The sequence below is a fragment of the Danio rerio genome, chromosome 7 (assembly GCF_052040795.2).
Source record: "Danio rerio strain M-AB ecotype USA chromosome 7, GRCz13ab, whole genome shotgun sequence".
Taxonomy (NCBI): Eukaryota; Metazoa; Chordata; class Actinopteri; order Cypriniformes; family Danionidae; genus Danio; species Danio rerio.
The window spans coordinates 63373310-63396434 of NC_141027.1; the positions used below are offsets into that span (position 1 = coordinate 63373310).

Here is a 23125-nt window from a genome sequence, read left to right on the forward strand (position 1 = left end):
ACATGATGTCAAGTCTACACGGTGTAAACATCTGCTTGAGGACTCTTAACAGTAAAATGAATGAAGCTGGTGTTACGGTTTAACTGATGTCCGTGTTAACTGAGGCCCCTTGCAGATTGGCAGGTTCGTCACTTTTTCACAGCATCAAAACATGCACATACCGAATAAAGATTCTTATTACTAGGTGTCTTTGTTAACATTATAACACAATATTGATTTTAATATTTGTGGCAGAACAGTATAAAACCAAAGAGTCAAGTCAAAAAGTTCAGCACGAGTATCACCCGACCTATTTAACTGAGCTACTCAGGTCTATAGGTTGGAGTGGGACTAGATATCTTCATCAGTCAATATGTGTCATGCCTTGATTGTTTCCATGTACTTGCGTTTACATGTTTCTACATACTCTCACGCTGATATTTTATCAGAATAGCTCTCATATGTTTTATTAAGGTTGGTCAAACCATGATTTTAATAGTTGTAGACTCATGGAAACCTGTCTACAAAGTCACACATGAGCTGGATATTATTGATTTTTTCCAGTGTGTCTGGTACACTCCAGGTCATTTCCGGTGTGTAGTACATTCCCTTTCTGTAAGAAATCTGTAATTGTAAATTTGTTTTGGGACTTGTAAAAGTGTTTTGCGTCTTGTTAATTTATTTATTTTTTAAATTTTATTTATGTTTTTTTTTTTTTTTTAAATATACATTTGTTTCGTCCTTGGTAAAATTGTTTTTCCTATGTAATTGTGTCTGGTGATAGGTAACAATGCTTTTCAAAATGTAATTTTGTCCAGAGCTTTTTAAAAGTGTTTCACACTTTGTAATGTTGTTTTGCACTTCCCGGCCAGCGTAGATATTAATCCATTTTTTTCCTTTTTTTTTTTTTTTTTCATGATCACTTTCAGTATTTATTACACATCTGAGTGATAAATAGCATTTTTAAAGTCTGTAAAAATGGTGAAATTATCTTAAATAAAGTACAAATTATAACTTCATAAATATTTCAATTGTATTAACAAAACATGCCATCTTTACATTAAATAGAACCCATGGAAACAAATTAGTAAACATAGTAGTATTAGTAATAGTCATTATTATTAATAACTAATAGTCTCTTGGTCTCTCTGGCGCACCAGCACTCGGTCTCTCTCGCATATGCATTCGTTCTCTCTCTCGTGTACTCATGCTTTCTGTGTTTGCTTGACTTTTGTCCATACTGGTGCCTCATAAAGTAGAACAAGACAATAAGCCAAAAAAAAATAATAATAAGCAAAGCCAAGAGCCAATAGCTGCTAGCATTAAGTTAAAGGCATAGATATTTGCCTACAAAAGAACCACTGGGTTTTCACCGCTAAACCTGAATGCATTGCTTACTGCAAGGGAATGGCATGTTGTGGTGCCTTCGTAAAGAAGAAGAAAATCACTGTCATAGATATTTATCTTGACTCTTCCCTACTGGTGTAATAGCCCACTATATTCAGTCCAAACAGCTGAGATTTAACCATTTACAAGTTAAGGCTGTGTTTGTAAATTGACAAAAATAAATAAACAAAATAAATAAGCACACACATAAACATGCTGTGTTGAACTACCTGAGATTTGCAGCACTTACAGTGTTACATATTTTCACATTTTTGTCTGCCTGATTCCTTCTTCATCTATGTGCAGTAATTTGTTTTGGATTAAACGCTCTGGTAAATTACTAACTGTAAATTTAGTAATAAAGAATTAGAATGTATGCCACTTTGCATTTGCACTCTTGAGGTAGCAGACTCCCAGTAACAGAAGCTAAAATTGCAGCAAGGTGGCCATAACAGAATAAGTTCCATGTATACATTACTAAATTATTACCACAAAAACATACAATACATAACTAGTGCTGTAATTGTTGAAAAGAAAAGAAAAAAAGGAGAAAAAGGAAAAGTTGCCTAATGGTCTGTATATCCAAAGGTTGTAAATGGAGTTGTAAGTAAAGGTCACTCCAAAGACTTACTGAAATTCTGCTCTGTCATCATTGTGTCCTTCAGTAGGGCTGTTAACCTGACTGCTCTAGGGGAACCATTTCTGCAATTAGTGTAGTAGGATGACAAATTTCTGCTAAATGGCAAATAACAACACCACATATAGAGAGCCATAAAGCCCTCGATCACAACACACTACAGTCCAACATGCAAGCTTAAAAATCAACACAGTTTAGACAGACAACTCAGTTTATTTTTTATTTTTTAGTTATTTTTTTTTTAAGGTGGCGAAGGTGGGTGGTTGAATAAAAACAACAGAGGGTGAAGCTCCAACACATAGCTATGTCCACCTTGAGCCATTACATTTAATGAAATCCTTTTTTTGCAATGCCCTATACGTACATATAAAGCTAGCGGCTACTTATCTACAGACCTTCACAATTTTTGCAGGAAATACAATCCCAATCGGGTTTCCATTTATATCTTGTTCCAAGAATAAATTAAATTGCAAACTGCACCGCTGTGAAGGTAAAACTGGTGTGGAATCAGCAGGGAAGCGTGTCAAAGAAGGATAACCTCTGAGGTCACTTCTGTACTTTGATTTATGATGCCAGAGTTGAGAAGAAGGAAGGTAAGGATCAATAAGAAATGGGAGATCCTCTATAGAACCTCATCAGAATCAGAGCATTTCCTATACACAAACATACACTTGAACAGCAAATTAACTAGCAGGAAAAAGTGTGTGAGTGTGTGTGTGTGTGTGTGTGTGTGTGTGTGTGTGTGTGTGTGTGTGTGTGTTTTAGGGAAAGAATGCTAATCTAATCTATCAAATCACATTACAAGAATATGAATATGCTCTACAAACTGTTCCTTGCTTCAGTCTTGAGACAGAATACAAAAAATAAATAAATAAATAAATAAAAATGGAATAATAAAGAAAATAAAATGAAAAATAGAAATCCAAACAAATGGCAGAGAGTATGGGAGGGAAGAAGTATGAATAAGAAAGTTGGGGGACAGAGGGAGGGTGAAATGGAGAAATGGAAGAAATATATGAGTACAAGTAAAAGAAGAGGAAAGGGGAAGAGAAAGGTTGTGAACTGAATCCCAGAGATTGATATGGGTATTACTGTCAGAAAGAAAGGTGAAATAGGTTTTTTGGTTGTAGGTCACCAAAAACCCTTACTCACTTCTGACTTTCTACAACCTTATACCTCCAAGCCTTCACCCTCTTTTGCAGTTTATCCTTGTTTCTGTGTCCTCCACTGTACATCTGTCTCTACCAGCGCAACCCAAAATAAAGATCTACTGCTGCAATCTGAACTGTACACATAAACACACACTACACACATCATAATGTACATACATCCACACGCGTTATAACATAAGCATTGGCCATCATAAGCCTAACTAATTCAGATACTAGATACAATTTTAGGTGTATTATTTTTTTCTAGTGACATTGTTTAGAGAGGGTTAACCAGTGGCTCAACGGTTAGCATTTTCACCTTACAGCAAGAAGATTGTTGGCTCGAGTCCTGGCGAGGCCAGAGAGCATTTCTATGTGGAGTTTGCATGATCTCCTTATGTTAATGTTGGTTTCCTCTCTGTGCTGCCCTATTCAGTTCAAAGATATCCAATTTATGTTAGTTGGGGAAAACAAATTTGTCATTAGTGAATGAATATGTGTGTGTGTGAATGAGGGATTGTGTGGGTGTTTCCCAGTGCTGGGTTGCAGCTGGAAGGGTACCTGTCACATAAAACATATGCCAGAGTAATTGGTCATTTATTACACTGTGGCTACCCCTGATAAATGTGGAATTAAGCTAAATGATAATGAGTAAGTGACACTATCCAATTTTAGTTTTCTTTACATAGTAACACTATATTTGATTTATGTAAATGTTATTACCAAAATAAAGTAAACTGTGACATACCCAAAAATCCTTCATATAAAGGCCTAAACACTAAGAGGAACTCAAAAAGCTGGTACAGTAAGTTCGGGAAAATACTCTTCAGTTTTTCTTGGTTGACAAGAGAGGCTGTCAATTAATATGTTTATATGAATATCAATTCTAAAATGATTAAGACAATTCTCTTATTAAGAGTCGACACTGTAAACAGATTTGTGATTACCATAATCAGGGTAAAGTCATAACTGTAGTAAACACAAATCAAGTTAAGTGGAGTATTGCTGTTGCATTATTGTGGTACAGTTCAGACATGCAAACACTGCAAAACTATTACCGTTACATTTTGCCAGACAAACACAAGTGTTTGACACTTGTATTCACTGCATTCCAGCAAATCAGGACACCTCAAATGCACACACAATGAACTTCTGGCGACTCATCACACTTTCTATATGACCCAACACAATTTTACATATGCTATCTGGAAAATGTGAAAGTTGTCAGTGCAGTATTAAATTTCATAAAAAAAACCTCTGTCCTATCAGTATTCATCCTCTAATCCAGAGTTTGTTGCAGGTGCATAAATGAACTGTTGCTGACTTAAAGTAAAACTGCTTAACTCAAGGCAAGGCAAGGCAAGTTTATTTATATAGCACATTTCATACACAGTGGCAATTCAAAGTGCTTTACATAAACAAAAATAAAAGAAACAAGTAAAATAAAAATAAAAACAAATAATAAAATGCGTAAAAAACATAAAAACAGGTAAAATGGGATATAAAAGAATAAAGAAGAAGAGAAAAACATGATAATGCAATCTGTTGGACGCAGCACAGTGCTCATTCAGTGAAGGCACAGCTAAACAGATGTGTTTTTAGTCTTGATTTGAATGTGCCTAATGTTGGAGCACATCTAATCATTTCTGGAAGCTGATTCCAGCAGCGAGGGGCATAGTGGCTGAAAGCTGATTCACCCTGCTTTGACTGAACTCTTGGAACTTCTAGTTTATATGATGTTAAAGATCTGAGTGATCTGTTGGGTTTGTATTCAGTCAGCATATCTGTAATGTATTTAGGTCCTAGGCCATTTAGTGATTTATAGACCAGTAATAATACTTTAAAATCTATTCTGAATGTAACTGGCAGCCAGTGTAAAGACTTGAGGACAGGTGTGATGTGCTCTGATTTTCTGGTTCTGGTCAGAATTCTGGCTGCAGCATTCTGGATGAGCTGTCTGGATAACTGTCTGACTGTCTTTTTAGGAAGACCAGTGAGGAGTCAATTACAGTAATCCACCCTGCTGCTGATAAAAGCATGAACAGGTTTTTTTCTAAATCTTCACTAGAAACAAAGCATCTGATTCTTGCTATGTTTTTGAGATGATAGTATGCTGATTTACTTACTGCTTTGACATGACTATTGAAACTCAGATCTGACTCCAGAGTCACACCAAGATTCTTGACCTTATTTTTTGTCGGTTGACCTTTAGTGCCAAGGTAAGCATTTACCTTGAGAACCTCATCTGTTCCCAAACGCAATGACTTCAGTTTTCTCTTTGTTTAACTGAAGAAAGTTTTGGCACATCCAATTGTTCATTTCATCAATGCATTGGCAGAGGGTGTCAATGGGGCTGTAGTCATTAGGCAGTAAGGCTAAGTAGATCTGAGTGTCATCAGCATAGCTGTGGTAGGAGATTTGGTTTTTTCTCATTATTTGGCTTAGAGGAAGCATGTTGAACAAAGGTTGAGCGGTGCCAGAATCGAGCCTTGTGGGACTCCACTTGTCATGGGTGTCCACCACGACCTATGGTCACCTATACTGACATGGTAAACCTCTACCTTAAAGGTTAGATCTAAACCATTTGAGGACCGTCCCAGATAGCCCAGCCCAGTTTTCCAGCCTATCCAGAAGTATGCAGTGATCGACAGTGTCAAATGCAGCACTGAGATCCAACAATACAAGCACTGTTATTTTACCTGAATCATTATTTAGGCGTATATCATTGATTATCTCTGTACTGTGATGTGCTCTGAAACCAGATTGAAAATTGTCTAAACACCCCCTGAAGTTTAAGAACTTGTTAACCTAGTTAAAAACAACTTTTTCAATGATTTTGCAGATGAAAGTGAGTTTTGAAATTGGTCTGTAATTGCTCAATAGGGTGTTATCCAGGTTACTCTTCTTCAAGAGGGGTTTAACAACTGCAGTTTTAAGTGAGTTTGGAAAAATCCCTGAAAGAAGTAAAGCATTTACCACTTTTAGAAGATCCATTTCTAAACAGGTAAACACCGTTTTGAAGAATGATGTGGGGAGTGTGTCAAGACTGCAGGTTGATGTTTTCATAACTTGCACAATCTCATCTAAGATTTTACCTTTAATTGGGGATTGTGAGTCTCTCTATCATTGCAAAGAGTGTGCGAGCATTATTTAAGTTGCTGTTTATAAGGCTTGAAAAGAAAGTCTGCCTAGCAGTGTTTCATTTCATATTAAAAGCATGAAGACTGTCTTTATAGATATTATAATTGACTACTTGTTTCGTTTTTCTCCACATACGCTTAGCTTTTCTGCACTGTCTTTTCATCATTTGTACTCTTGGTGACCTTGTCCAAGATCCTTTTTGCCTGCCAGTCAACTTCTTGACATTACCAGGAGCAACGTCATCTATGATAATTTTCATTTTAGAGTTGAACAAATCAAGGAGAGAATCAACAGAGTCTGCAGATATACTTTGACTTTAACTCGAGTCAAAGTAAATAAAAAATTAATAAATAAAAAAAAAACACTCAAAATTACAAGAAACTTGTAATAGCAGGAAACATTGGATAGCTAAATGTAATGATGTTAATCGAAGTATGTACTGTAAAATGTAAGAAAAAAATCAACAGGCAACTCATATAAATACCTTAAAAAAACTAATAACTGTCTGATCTAATTACTGATGTCCATCAAACTTAGTCAGTGAGCCTACTGACTTTTTTAAAATCACTTTTATTATTTGTTTTTATTTTTCTTATACGTGTTTCTTTTATTCTTGTTTATGTAAAGCAATATTTATAAGTATATAAATAAATTTGCCTTGCCTTGCCTTACTCAAGGCCCAACAAATTATTGAACAACTGTTCCAATTCTATTTTTGGCTAATTACTTAATTACTTACTGCAACTTTCAAAAAAATTTAACTGGTATTTTCTGATACTGTAAACTTGTAAGATAATTTATAAATATATACGTTGTGGCACTTCTCATGTACAGTACATGGATGCATTTTATGCAGTAGACTATTTGGTTGCATCCAAATAATTGAGAATGTTATAGTTTAAAACTATCCACGTTGATTTTGTTATTGTCATATATATTCTTATTTTCTGTTAAATTAACTGGAACCCTGAGGCAGAATGTACATATGCAACAAATAAAAAGAGGGTAGAAAAAGCTAAATTATACACACACACGCGCGCGCGCACACACATACAAAAAGATTTTTCTCCATGAAACAGCTGAGGCCACATTTCCATTTTTTTCATTATAATAAGCATGTGAAAAAGAAATTACAGTGTTTCAAATCAAAACACACACACACACACACACACGCACGCACGCACGCACGCACACACACACACACACACACACACACACACACACACACACACACACACACACACACACACACACACACACACACACACACACACAGAGAGAAAGAGAGAGCAACATTAAACACCAAAATAGTTTTTTCAAAATTGTATAAAATAGAAAATATTAATAAGCTTTCGCATGCTCGCACACACACAATCTTTTCGCAGCACAATGCATGTAGAAATATGACTCCATTACAGGCTATAGCATAATATCAGCATAATATCCATACAAATGACAGACTAATTCTAATAATATATTTTAGTAAATCCTTTCCAAATTCAAGATGGCGGCAGATGCAATGAGAGCCAATTCAGAGCAGCACTGTCAACTATACTTGACAACTCTGATATTTATAATGTATGAGTCTCTATTTCTGTGGCAAGGAATTTGTGCTGGAAAACACAAAGATTTGATGTGAGAGTCTATGTGTGTAGAGGAAGAATGAGAGAAGCACTATCAATCATTTGACTCATCAGTGCGTTAATGTCTGCATTCTTGTCAGCGTGTGTGTGTGCGTGTGTGTGATGAGATCAGGCTCATCTCTATGTCATTATGGAGCAGCTCATAGGTTATCAGGGGAGGTGAGAGCTATTTATAATGCCTCTCTCCTTTTCCATCCTCTCACACTCTTTTTCCTCCCATACACATGCTGTTCCACATGTTCTCTTGCATACTCTCATCCTAGTATCCCTCTTTCTCCTTGACCAACTTCTCAAGGTGGGGCAGCAGACAAAAAAATGCTACTGTACATTGACAGTCAAACTCACACACAAGTATTAATACAAATTCACATGCATGCTACATGTCCTCACATTGTCTTCATATCCTAGCCAACACATTGTAGATGTAATGGGAAAGTTAATTCATACTTTAAGATATGTAAGCACTAATTAATGAGTAATGTATTTTAGTTGAATTGCATTCATGTTAGGTATATGACAATACTCAACATAATATTAAACCAACACAGGCTTATTGTGTATATGTATCCATGTCTACATTTCTGGAGAGCGCAGATTATGTAGCCAAAAGAACATTTGGCTGCATTTCATTTTCTCTACTGACCTATTATCTCTGTTACCAGTTTGTCCAGTAGTTCACCGTGTAAGTCGGCAGACTTGGGACACAGATTAGAGTTGATTGCAACTACGGAGTTCAAGTCAGTTCCACAAACTAGGTAAAGCAATAAACAAATAAATCATGCAGCCGTGATGGCTTTTCTTTTTCTAGACTGCTTTTGAAAACACTATCAGTTGGGTTTAGGGAAGATGGTGAGGGGGTCAGTAGCCGCATTTCCACTATCGGGCCAGTGGGAGCCAGGGCTTTAATCGGGCTGGGCCGGGCCAATAGCCCGGGAGGTTGAGAAATGAGGCCGAAATCATGTCGCGTTTCCACTGACGGGCTAATAGCTCACAGCGCGTCACGCAAACACCGCCCACAGAACGTCCCCGAATCAAACGTCACACAACCCGCCTACTTCAGATAAAGCACACCATGGAATCATCACGAAACGAAACCATTAAAATGAAGACAACCGAAACAAACAAATGACACGTTACTGTACAGCAGTACATGAAATGTCTATACGCACAGACCTGTGTATTTCCATTCATTACATTTGTTTACTCGCCGACCAACTGGCATTGTGCATCGACTGCTCTCGCCGAACGCAGGGACCCATCACAGAGAGCGCACACATCCATAATATAAAGCCACAGAAATGGCTTATGACTCGATATGGCATGTATTTTATAACATCCTCGTTTTGATAGAAGTCGTGTTAAGTGTTTGAGCATAAGAGCGAGTAGCCTTATAAAATATAGCCATATTTGTTGCGCTCGGCAGCTATTCACTAAAGCTCTTTATTTAAAGTTTCATTTATAAATTTAACCTCGTCATATTAAAACATAAACAGTTGTTTGAGTATATAGAACACATTTTGTGTGTGGGCTTTCCCCCAATGCGTTTAAAGCAGCGAGCGCTGCGCAGGACTGGGTGACAGAAAAAAAGGTATAGGCTAGATTCTGCTTTCACTCACCCAAATAATGCTCTGTTTGCGCGATTTGATTAATATCATCGTATCCAAATACTTTATAAATAATATTTCAAACCTTCTCCGGTGTTAATTGTTTTTATAAAATATCGAAAATCTTTTTTTTCAGACAGGTCTTTGTAAAATGTAAGCTATACTATATGTGGCTTTAAAACGGTTCGATTTATGTATTGTATATAGGCTACCTACATATAGCTAGCTTTTGTTTATTTTATATTGGTTTATTTATTTAATGTGATTTTATATTTATCCGATATTTGTAATTCTTTAAATTATATTTCATTAAAGCTTAGGCTATTTTATCAAGATATGACACTATATTGTTTAAAGTCTACGAAAGTGGGCACGTATTTTGTTAAGTTTTATGTCCTTCTGTTGTATTTATATTGTGCATTATCTCCAAAATAAATTAAGAAAAAAAAAGAAAAAAAGAAAGAAAGAAAAAAGCCGCTCGCGGCATAACAGAGCTGTGAAGGAGCGCTTTACCCCGGTCTCTCACACACATACAGGCATTAAACGCGCACAAACAAACATTTTAAACTTGACAAAAACTCTCGTAAACCTTTACTGTCTGCTGTGTCTTTATGGTGTAAAGCTTATTATGCGTTATTGAAACATAAAGGAGGACGCAGCAAAAAAACGTCACTATAAATTAAAACTACTTTATTATTTTATGCAGCAGCCTTACATTTAAAAGTGAAACATAAGGGTGATCCTACGCAAAAAGACCCCAGACTATAAGGCTAGATGTTTTCTTTCCCTTATTTCTTTATTTGTTTGGCGCATGTACTCATGTGCGATCAGAAAACTGCCCGCCTCTTCTTTCACTCCGCCCCGAAGCCCCAGCTGGCCCTCCTTGGCCCAAGGTATTCGGCGGGCCGAAAAAGGCCGGCCGCTGGCCCCAAGAAAGCCCCGCTTTGGCCCGATTAGGCCCCGGAAGTGACAATGGAAACCCCACTGGCCTTGGCTCGCCCTGGCTCGCTCGCTTTAGGCGCGATAGTGGAAACGCGGCTAGTGAGTCAAGGTTGATTTAAACTTTATTTAGTACTGCATGCTGTTTGTGTTCTCTGGAAAAACACTTACAAAATGCTAGCTGGCAGTAGGTTTAAATGTTCCTCTGTGTTGAGTTTCTTCACAGGTGTTTTGTTTATTCTAAATGCTACCTTATTGTAGAAGTAGCTAAAACTCACTCATTGAGAGGCAGGAACTGTGCATCAACTTTAATCATAAGGTAAACACAAAACAAAAGTTATCATCTGGAGCTTCTTAACAAGAGTCAACACTTGTAAACAATCCATCGGGCTCGCGACACTCAGCAACAATTCACAGCTACCAAACTGAACAATTTCAGAGCTTGCGCTATGCGTCGTTGCGATGTGTAGTTAATTTTTTGAGAGTTGCATGTCAGCATTGCTGTCAGCCAAAGCAAGGGATATGTGACCACGCACAGGCAGAGCATATGCTCAAGCAGAATGATCAATCAGCCTTCAGTCAACAGTAAGCTGACCTGGTGGCTAAAGTGTTAAGTTGACCCTCTGGTTGATATACGCGAGACGAGGATGCGTGAGTTCAATTTAAGATCATACAATAGTGTACACAGTGGCCTGCGAGCAGACGTACCTCCAATTATGTATTTTGCTGTCCTCAGTAATTTAGATAGGGGTCCGTATGCGGAATGAGCATAGGCTGCATTGAACTCTTCGGGGAATCCTCAATGGTTCAATATGTACATGTAAATTGTGTATGCCATGTGCATGTTGGAATGCATACAAGAGTGAGAGCTAAAATTAGGTATACTTTTACATAAAGGAACACTTTTTATTAAGTGGATTTGCTCTGTATTTTACGTTCCGTTTTTTGTACCTGAAAACTAATATTAAATATCTGAAAAAACCTCTAAACCAGGGTTTAATTTAAATATATATTGCTTAACATTATTTTGTGCTTTTGCTTGTAGATAATTTTTTTTTTTTTTTTTCATTTAATAGTGTCCTTTTTAAATATATTTTATACCAAACCATACCAAAAATGTGATCCAAACCAAACCATGAGCAATCTGTACAATTGCATCCTTATTCACATACACTAAACTGTGTTGGTGAAAGTCTGTCAGGCTAGTGTGTTTGGTGTACTCTACATACTCCACAAGTCAGCCTGTAGAACCATGTTGACCATTGGTGAAATCGAGCACTCTGATTGGCTGTTCAGATATGATTTAGAGTACAAGGACAAAACCTGAACTGACAAGTCTAAGCAAATAAGGCAAGTCAAGAGTTAGCACAAAGAAAATGCATTTTTTAAATATTTGCAGCTAATATGAATTATCAGATTATGTTTGCATATGCAAATCCCTCTTTGGTGAACAATAAGTACTGTGATAAATGGTACTTAAATGCTGCTTTTTTATACCTTGTATGTATTATAGAATAATTTTTCTGATGCATATAGAAGTAATATATAGTAATATAGAGAAGCATATATATGATTATGTACTCACTATATTGTCTGCACTATTAAAATATAGATTATTATTAAAATACTCTGTTAAAACCTATAGAAATACATATATTCAAGTAATGCAGATGAGACATACAGACATGCAGGGCATTATAATTGAGGGCCTTACAACTGAAGCACAGCAGGTCATGTGCATGCAGACAGAGCGTATGCAACACATTTAGAGAAATCTATGTATTGACCAAGACAAAAACAACTCTCGCCAAAATAGCATACATAAGGACAATCATTTAGAAAGTATGAAAACAACATGCTCATGTTACATAACCTTTAATATGTAAAAACAGAAAAAACATACAGCCATTAATTAAAAAGCTAGGATCCTATTGGAGCCAGGAATGGGGTGAGGCTACAACACATCTCATGATAACTATTTCTAACAAGAATTGACTAGAATTGACTATTTGCTAATGCTTAATAAATGATTCATAGTGTCTAGTTATTATAAAGTGTTACCAACTATTGAGATAAAGATTGCTTAAGAACGAATATTTAGTAACATCCTAATCTACCAGGTTAAGAACATTTCTACAAGTTAATTAATAAAAGAGCAGGTTGCACAAGCTACAAACCATAACAATTCAGTTATTATCCAGATCCGGTTTCGACTAGATTGCTAAGCAAGCTATGGGTGCTCCCACAGACTCAGTCTGTGAATGCAATTATTCCAGCATTTGTATTTTTTTCATACAAGTGCTCTTCAGCACTGTTTAAGTAATTGCAATGTACACGATGATTGTGCTTAGAAGTAGCTTTTAAAAGAAACCCTTTGGATATAATGCAAAATTCTCCAGACATACAGGGTCAGAATAATAAATAGATTGTGTACACACACATACATTTAGGGTGTTTTTGATTTGCTATTCGTTTAACATATGCCAAAGTTAGATTCTATACAAAGAAAATAACTCAAATCAACCTTTAAAATGAAAAAAATAAATAAAATTTACAGCATTTCTGTGATTTTTTTCTGGGAATTGGAAAAATCATGGTGCAGATGTTCACTTACTCAGTGATCTCCTCTGTAACTGTATGTTCCACCTGTAGACGGGAGTTCACCTCGATGAAGTAGTGCTTTCCATGTTTGTCCACGAGGAACTCCACTGTGCCAGCGTTCTCATAGCCCACCTATAGAAAACATTGTAGAGGTGTAGTGTTACAGCAGAAATACAATGGCGTATGCAATTGTTGTTTATGGAACAGCTTAGGTATTCTTAAGGGTAAATCTCCCAAAAATGAAAACTCATGACTCACAATTTTCTCACCCTCAATTGATTCCAACCCTTCATGAGTTTGTTTGTTTGTTTGTTTGTTTACATCAAAGACGACATATTGAAAAAAAAAGCTTTAAACCTGTAACCATTGATTTCCATTGTAGAAAAAAAAGTAATAATATGGAAGTCAATGGGGTTTACAGGTTTACTGCTTTCTACCAAATATCATTTTTTATTTTCTTAACAGATGAAAGAAAGTCAAGGTTTGGAACAAATGAGGGGTGAGTAAATGATGACTGAATTTTAAACTTTGTGTGAACTATACCTTTAAAAAACATTTTGCCATTAAAACAATGGTTTTCAATTGTAATACTGGTCTTAGAGAGCCAGCACAGGAAGTAATTTTGACTGCTAGAGAGCTAGTATTTACAACAAACAAAGGCATAGTCTGATAAAGCAATGACTGATTATGGAATCATGGGATTTTTCATCTTCATTATTTAAAATGTATCATGATAGCAGGAAGCAGATAAAAGCTGAAAGCTACAGAAGCAAACAAGACCTCTGAAGCAGTTGCTGATGAGAGAACAGCTTTTAGCATGCCACAGTCTTCCGGTACTTCCACTTGTGTTCATTTGGGAAAGAAGCAGCAATGTCCTTTCACACTAAATACATTTTAAGGTTCTATTTTAATGCTGTAGTCAAATAAAAAATAAAAAAAAATAAAATAAAGGGGTCTTTGTTTATCTGTTTGTCTAACCAAAAATTGACCGCGTATGACAACATTAGCATAGTGACACAGGGCACAGTCTGTTTAACTACTTAAAATTGCTTATTTCTCTGTATTTGAAGATTCTTCAAAGCATTTTAGATAATATGAGTATAAGAGGCAAACTGTTCTAGTGGATTTTAGATATGTTTAACGGAAAGCTCTTGCATATTATAACTACATATTGTTTATTAATCAAACTTTTCTATTAAAAAATACAAATCATATTCATCAAGCAGTCAAGATATGTGTCAAAAAGCCTAGGCAATAACAATGACCTTTCAGGAAGCATTTGTGCATAAAGGTACCTTATAAAAATATTTTGAATGGGCTACTAATGAAGATTAATTATCTACAACAAATTAGAGGGTTCGTTTAGTTGCAAACATTTAATTATCACAATAGTTTAATAAAATTTAAGCAAAACATTACACATATATATATATATATATATATATATATATATATATATATATATAAAAAGTTGGTAATTAATTAACAATAAAACACACTTTGCTTTCGTCTCAGCTCCTTCTTTACTACAAGAGACTGGTACATTGATTACTGCTGCCGCTTCACCAATCCGCTTGTCAATCTTACGTTCCATCCTTCCCTCACTCGTGAACAAAACCTTTTTAAACTGAAATGTTGATTATCACTGCAGGATATCACAGTCAATGAAGGCCACATTTGTACTGCTTTCAAAAATCAATCAGATTAAAATTTCTCAGACAGGATCATTAGTCATGCCTTAAATGTATACATTTGTCTTTCCTGAATCTGTCAGGTTTCAATAGTTGTTGTCTATCTCTTGCTTTTGTTGGTGTGTTTCATATGATACATACATTCACAAGTTTCTTACAAAGTCCCCACTTAAAGGGCTGTTTTTGGGTGTTAGTAGGCCAAAAGGATGCAAACCTATATAAGTAATATGCCCTTTAATTAGATTTCCAGGTGTGTTTAATTAGGGCTAGAGCTAAATTCCGAAGCACAGAGGCCCTTTAGGACTGGAGTTGCTTATCGCTGCTCTAGATCAAGCTGTGTTGTGCTTTGGAAGAAATCCAGTTAAATGTCTTGCTAAGTTATGAAACACAGCTTCGCAGTAAAGATGCTTTCTTTCAAAAACTAGACGTAGCTGTAACAATGTAGGAGACTGTTATGTGAAAACTTTAGGAAAATTACAGTGAAGTTTAAGTTCTTTATTTGCATGTGATGTCATTCCCAAGGGCTTCTGCTTGAGCTCCCAGAAAAATGACAATTTAAACCCAACATGATGAGCTGAGGTTTATTTTTTAAAAGCTCAAACTTTCTTCCTTAAATATCTCTGAAGTGTTGAAAATAAAATAAAAATAAAAACCTCAGGCGACTGGTTAATTCAGCTGAACAGCATGGTGCCAGTGGAAAGAAGTAAAGAAGCTTCTGGTAAAAGCCATGAAATCAGCAGCACTGCTAGTCTTGACACCTGCCAAAATCACAACTCACGGAGTAGAAGATGTGCATGAGATATAGATTTCCTAGGTAAGATGAAGTTTTGCTTTAGAGACAGATACACAAGGAGACATTTACAAGAACCCTTCGCTTCAAAAGCTTGCAGCTCTCTTTTCTTCTGTTCTCTTTTTTCAGTGTCTTTCATAAACATTCATTCAGGGATTGAAGATAATCCGCTGCCAAAACTCACTGTAATCTGATCCAATTTCTCTCTACAATTCAGCGTTGCCCACTAATCCCACACTGCAATGAGCTTGCCAAAAGCAGACGCTCACCCACACAAACACAAACATACTGTACATACACAAATATAATTTCAAACATAAATTTGTACGATCTTACTTATTACAATGTTTACTACATTTATATTTGAAAAAAAAAAAATCCACGTTTTGAGGCAATTTACTTTAATAAAGTGATTCTAAACTCTGGGCATGTGAAAGTTAATTCACTCTTTTAGTCAGCTTAGCCCATTCACACATGTGTCATGAACACACCATGTCAATCATGCCAGGATGATTTGATGCTTTTTAATCCTAACCGACTGACCGTGAGAACAAAGTTCAAACTGATGTCAGCTAAACTACTAGAAAGAATGAGACAGAAAAAAAATCAATCAATGAACAAGAAGCTTGATGAGTAAAAAAAAAAAAAAAAAACAATACACCAATCAATAATGAACAAACAAGCATAAATTCTGGATTTTTTTATGGGCAATTAAAAATATTTTTAAAAATAGTTGTTTAAATTTAATTGATTCATTCAATAATTAAATGCACTGTAAAAATGCTGGGATCCACAAACTCCCTTCATGTTGTTCCAACACAATTTAATTAAATTAGCATCATTGCTTTAATGAATGTAAGTGAATTCTACATAAAACTATTAGGTTGTTCCAATAAAAACATATTAAACACTAAGAATTGTGTCGTTTCAACTCATCCATTATTAGGTTAATAGTTTGTAGTAAATATTTACAAAATGCAATTTGCAATGCATTCCAAAAAAAAACGTTGGAACAGTAAAGCATCTATCACTTTGTAATGTTGCCGTATAGGGACTAAAGACACCAAGTGATGTAATGTTTCAGGTGTAATTTTATCCTATTCTACCTGCAAAACAAGTCTTAAGGTGGGCAACAGTACATATCTTTGTTGTTGCATTTTGTGCTTCAAAATGTGCCACACATTATTGGGGACAGATCGGGACTGCAGGCAGGCCAGTCAAGCACCTGTATCCTCTTCTTATACATTCCGGGACTTAGTAATGTGTACACAATGTGGCTTTGCATTGTCTTCTTGGAATATGCATGAGTGTCGCTAGAAAGAAGGCAGAATAGTGTACTCCAATATCTATTTGTACTTTTCAGCATTAATGGTGCAGTGCAGAAGTGTAGGTTACCTTTGCCAAGGCCACTAACACAACCCTATACCATAACAGACCCTGGCTTTTGGACTTGTTGATGGTAACATTCTACATGAAAATTCTCTTCTTTAGTCTGAAGCACACAGCATTTATTTATCTGCAGAAAATACTACATTACATGTTTCCACTGTGTGATAGTCCATCCCAAATGCCTCTGAGCCCTGAGAAATTGATGATGCCTTTAGGCACTGTTAACAAATGACTTCCTTTTATAACAGTACAGTTTTCTTTCTTTGAGCAACATTCTTTTTAAACATTTCAATAATTTTCTCATAGATTTGTTGGCAAACTGGCTATCCTCTGCCCATATTTGCTCCTAAAGGATTAGACCTTTCTTGTATGCTATTTTGTACCAAATCAAAATTACAATCACTTGTGTACATCACCTGTTTCAAATCACACCATTATTTAATCAATTTACTAGATTATGCGCTCTAAATTGCTCCTGTCTTTTTTTAATGTGTTGCATGTGTGAATGACAGGAAATTATGTATATTTACAAATGAAATGAAGGCAACCAGACCAATGTTTATATTGTCGGCAATTAAATACAAGTCAAAGTAATTCCAACTTTTGGGATTGTAATAAATATAAGCTAAACACCTGTAAAAAAAATCCAGGGTTCCACACAATTAATTCATGTTGTCCCATAACAAATTGATTAAGTTAACTTAAATTTAACTGGATTGAAAATTAAACAATTAAGTTGTCCTAAAAATGTCAAGAATTGTGTTGTTTCAGCTCATTTTAAATACATATTTTGAACAAGCAGCAAAAATAGTTAAGTGCAAAGATAACCACTTGTTTATAGAGGTCTGCAGAACAACATATCTTACTCACAAAATACATTGAAGCTTAAAGCAAGTGGGCTACAGCAGCAAAAGACCACATTGTGTATAACTCCATTGAGCCAAGAATAGCAAATTAGTTTTGCACAGGATCACCAACCTTTGATTGTCTAGTTTGATAAGCATCAGTATAGTGATTAGGATCCAGGCTCAGCATTTTAAGTAAACAAAAATAAATCATTAATCCATTGTGCTGTATATAAATGCTCTGGGCATCATTAACTGTTCACGCAAGAGTGACTTACCTGACTATTATTGCTGACTATGTCTGTTTCTAAATGACCACAGTATATCTATCTTGTAATTGCTACTTTTAGCAGGTAATATTTTAAAGCAAACCACAAAATAATTTTGTAACATATTGAGCTCATATTGCCAAAATTGGCCTCCAAAACCTCAATCCAGTAGCTCAAGTTTTGGATATGGTGGAATGTAAGATTTGCATGGCCAATTAAAGGCAAATCTAAAGTTGGTCAGTTTGTAAAGGTCAGTAAACAGTTTGTAAAGGTTTGTGTAAATACATATTTTTGAAAATGTATGTCACTTCAGGTTTGGTTTCTGTGCTGCCTTTACTGCCTATGTGAAGATGCCAATATATGTAGAGAACTAATCAACTAACAGAGCAAACAGAGTCATAATTCACCAAGCACTGGTACTACTGGTACTACTAAGAAGAACCTAAAAAAATGACCAGTGAGCATATGGCATTTGCAGTTCACAAAGTTGGCCCAAAGAACAATATATGACTGCAATCAGATGAAGGGGAAAACAGGAATGCTTACAGACAGTCTTTCTTTAGATGCTATAAACCTCCGTGACCTGTGAATGTCTCAAATAACCTCCGTCTTTCTTTCTTTATTTCTTTCTTCATTCTCTAAAGCCAATTGCCTTTAGCCCACTATTGGATGTTTCTACAAAATGCTTGTTTTCAGCTGAATTCAATAAACTTCTGCTGCCTCCCTTTATGGTGTAGTGTAAAATAGACAGGTCATAACAATAGTACCATTAGAAGAGGCTGTAAGAAAGGACAGATGGTGAAAAAAGTGGGTGTGGGGGAGAGAAAAAGACATAATCAGTGTCTTTTTGATGAGACGTGTTTGTGGTGACATGCGTGATTACAATCAGTTCTCAAGCTGCTGCTATGGTGACTATTCACCTAGAGATATGACCCAGATTATGACGATGAGAAAAGGTGAATAAGTCCAAAGATGAAGGACAAACACTTTCAGATATGAACACAGGCAGAAGATAAATATAAGTGCAAAATCAGTATGGCTATCAGCACACATCGGTGTTTAATGATCACTGTTTGGTATGTCACAGCTCCATATGTGCACAGACTCATCTCACTGCTTTAGTGACATCTAGAGAACACTTAATGTTATGAACTAAATAAACTATTTAACTGTTTGTAAGCAAAACATAAATCAGACAAGTTCAAATTGAATGTTTTAGTTTGATTGTCAGATTTACTGATTATACATTTTATGTTACAGTTTTTTTCTGAAATCAGATGGCAGATTGTCTGATCAGAATACATTAGAGAAGCACCCACAGAAACATGAATTTTCCTGCAATACAGAGAACATTATTTATGCTTTGTGGCTAAAATATATTTTTGGGAAAACTTTGGTTAATTAAGCTTAAAAAACAAAGAAGAAAGGAATATGGTCTGTTGCCTCAAAGAACAAATACACTAATACAGAATTATATATATATATATATATATATATATATATATATGAATGATACTGTCTGTAGGTCTGTGTCCTTATGCAATTTCTCGAAGGGCACCTATTTTTTTTATTTTCACTCCAGCCTTACGTGCATACTTGAGTGACGTCACTGTCGCTGTTATGGTAGCCTCGCTGCGTGCATTTGAAGCTTTGTCGCGTAGATTTGCAATTTACATTTCTATCATAAAATACCCTTCACGTTCTCTAAGTATTTGTCTCTTCTACTTAGGGTGAACAAACCCTTAATACATTTATACAAACAAACCTACTTTAAAACGTTCTGTCTCTCGAGCATCCGTTGATGTTTGTAGCTTTTGCTTGCCAGCACCGCTAGTAGGCTAAAGCTACCAACTTCTTTCATTCACTCATTTTCTTACTTACTGGCTTTTCTCTTCACCCTGTACAATGTTCATCCGCATGTCTAGCAGGTATATAAGTTTTCCATACCATGCAGTTGACCAGTCAAACTTTAAAGAGCAATTTGCAGCAATCCCCAGTTTGCCCAATGTAATCGAAGCAATCTACTGCACACACATTGCTATAAAGGCGTCATCTGAAAATGAATTTGCATACGTGAATCAGAAACATTTCCATTCAATAAATACAGATAAACTATAATGCACAGACTTATTAATGTTTCCTACTTGTCTTCCTCGTGATGAAGAGTAGGCAAAATCGAATATGTAGCGGGGGAAAAAAAGAAGAATGAGTTCATCAGACGCTGGATTCGAACCGAGTTCATGCTCGAATGTGTCAAAACAGGTTGCCATGCGTTTTACGAGCTACGCCACTCACGCTGTTAAAGACACTACAAAATTTTACACCTATACATCGCATATTTCTTTTTTTAATTTACTCAATGCGATGTTCAGACCCAACTGTGTTAACTGCATCAGCTAAACACCTAACTCCAGATAAGTAAAGTTTCAGCTTTATCCAGCTTATTTCATCAAATGATTATTTGTTGTATTTGTTGTGAAGTTAATTCAAGCCTTTCAGTAATGATGACGCACACTTACACAGTGAACACACACAGACACACATACAGCACATGAGTTTAAGTTTGCACTGTTTTTGCACAGCAATTGTGACAGGATAAACATAAATAGACATTGCTGTATGGAAATCCCTCATGTCAATTTACAAAATAAATTTGATTTAACAAACTGGGGTTGAAGCGTCTTCTTTTATAATTGTACTGGCATGAGGCTGTGGTGTTAAAGATGGTAAAATCACAGTAATTCATTACACACATGCACTGTTTTAAACATACGTTAAACTTATAAAACTCCTTCTTGATCAAATTTAATGATGATTTATGATTATAGAGAGCTAAACATATATTTTGGGCCTGGATGCATTGCGCACACCCTGTCTTCAGATAGGCATGATTGTGGAGACATGTTAACTTGCAGCTGTCAATTAATTTAGTGGGCGGCAAACCACACTCCTCTGTAACTTTGCCATTAGCCTCAAAATGGGAGAGATTTGGATCCTATTTCAACATTAGGAAAAAAAAAAAAAAAAAGAGTCTTATTGACTTTCTATTACTCCAATATGACTGGACACACTATACTTACTTCTGTCCAAACAACTTCAAAAAGATGATTTTCATCAAAGGTGCCCTCTAACATTTCTATCGCAAAAAAAGTATGTGAAAAACCTTATTTTAATTCCCAGATAATGAATCAAAAAAGACAAAACTTTAAAATATTGGACGTTTTATGTACTCAACTGTAAATGCAGAACTCAAACACTAGATGAACGAGTACATAGAGGCCTCAAATTTAGAATCTATCTCAGCCCTGTCTTTAGATGAAAAGGCCCTAGCCTGGCCATTGTCCGACAGCTAATCAGAAACTGTTGCCCACACACAACCTGTATATTTTTCCATTCTCACAGCTCAGCTGACATACTAACAATACATGTTCCAGCAAATAAATTATTTAGTATTTAGTGGGAAATGTATTTACTTCATACTTTTTGTACTTTGTTAATTAAAAAAAAAAAAATAGATTTGTTTTTATTGTTTAAGTATTACATTTAAAATGACAATGACTAAGCGTACCAAGGCCCACAGTAGAACACATTTGATCAGTTTATCATATCAAATCAACACTTGATAAATCTACAATAAATCTGACATGCACATAAAACTCTTAAAGTATAACTCTTAAAGAAAATTTATCACAATGTCATGATAAAGGTTTTAATTCATTAACTAATTTTCCTTCGACTTAGTCCCTTATTCATCAGGGGTCGCCATAGCGGAATAAACCTCCAACTTATATACAGCATATGATTTACACAGCAGATGCCTTTCCAGATGCAACCCAGTACTGGGAAACATGCATACACACTCATTCACACACATACATTATGGCCAATATATGTCTTTGGACTGTGGGGGAAACCGGAGCACCTGGAGGAAATCTACATTAACACGGGGAGAACATGCAAACTCCACACAGAAATGTCAACTGACCCAGCTGGGACTCAAACAGTGCTAACCACTGTGTCACTGTGTCACCCCCAGGTGTTGATGTTTGCAATAATGCTTTCATTCAATCATTTTCTTTTCGGCTTAGTCCTTTTATTAATCAGCGGATGCCTTTTCAGCTGCAACCAATCACTGAAAAACACACATACGCTTTCATTCACACACATACACTATGCACAATTTAGCTTACCCAATTGACTTAAACCACATGTCTTTGCAAACGAAAGCCGAGATCGCTAACCACTGTGCCACACTGTATTTTTATCCATTCATTATTTGTAGCCTTTCATCTACCCCATCACCTTCAAATAAAAGTCTTCCATCTCTCCCCTTCTCTTTATCTCTAGTGACGTGTACAAGGCTGAAGCTGAACAAATGCTTTTTTCTACACCCCTATCCTCCACATCTTCACGTTTGCAACTTGCATTAACATATAAACTATGTGATCCAATCAAACCGATTGGATCACCTCCCAGTCAGAACATATGTGATCACATCTTACTGCTCAATGCACAATTGCTTGCAGCCAATAAATTGTTTTCCCCGTGAACATTTTAAATTTAAAATCAAGACTGGAATGAGGCTGCTGTTTTTACAATTGTCTTTGACAAGACAAGATACTGTAGTGCATAGGTCATAATTAAAAATTAAGTGACTACAAGGTGCATTCCTACTTTATAAAGTATATTTTTCAACTATGTGTTCATGTGTACATTTTTTGCTCTCCTGTCATTCACCCCTTTTTTTGAGACAATAAAGCATCTGAAATTGAGTTTGAAGTTTTGCTGAAACCAGCTGGCTCCAAGACAAAACATTAAACACCATGGCAAATGTCCCGTAATACTCAGTACGACCCTAAATTTTCTACGAGTATAATCCAAGGCATCCTTTCTAAACTAAAAAGCAAAGAAAACAAAATGCAGAGTACTACTCCTTCCCCTCACTCCAGACAAAACCACTGAAATCCTTTAAAAAAAATCCTGCTGGCAGTCTGGTGGAATTAAGATTGATGTTTTCAGTCAGAATATAAAATAAGAGCCAGCAGATAAGTGCAGCCTTG

The 23125-nt window shown here is 35.9% G+C and overlaps 1 protein-coding gene and 1 long non-coding RNA gene across 5 annotated transcripts in view; one reads left to right on the forward strand and one right to left on the reverse strand.

The window, feature by feature from the left end:
- The window catches only part of pcxb (pyruvate carboxylase b), a 359237-nt gene that overhangs the window by 300463 nt on the left and 35649 nt on the right, over nt 1–23125 (reverse strand). For both annotated transcript variants that reach the window (NM_131550.2, XM_087259874.1), the window contains 1 exon segment: nt 13095–13213. In NM_131550.2, coding sequence (NP_571625.2) covers nt 13095–13213 — 119 coding nt within the window.
- On the forward strand, nt 701–12776 carry LOC147843233 (uncharacterized). Of its 3 annotated transcripts, none has more exons than XR_015496419.1 (3): nt 701–2710; nt 8018–8798; nt 10584–12776. It is a non-coding gene; the product is annotated as an uncharacterized LOC147843233 (long non-coding RNA). The 3 variants fall into 3 exon arrangements; XR_015496418.1 differs by having other exon boundaries at nt 701–2702; nt 10584–12691; XR_015496420.1 differs by having other exon boundaries at nt 702–2706; nt 10584–12691.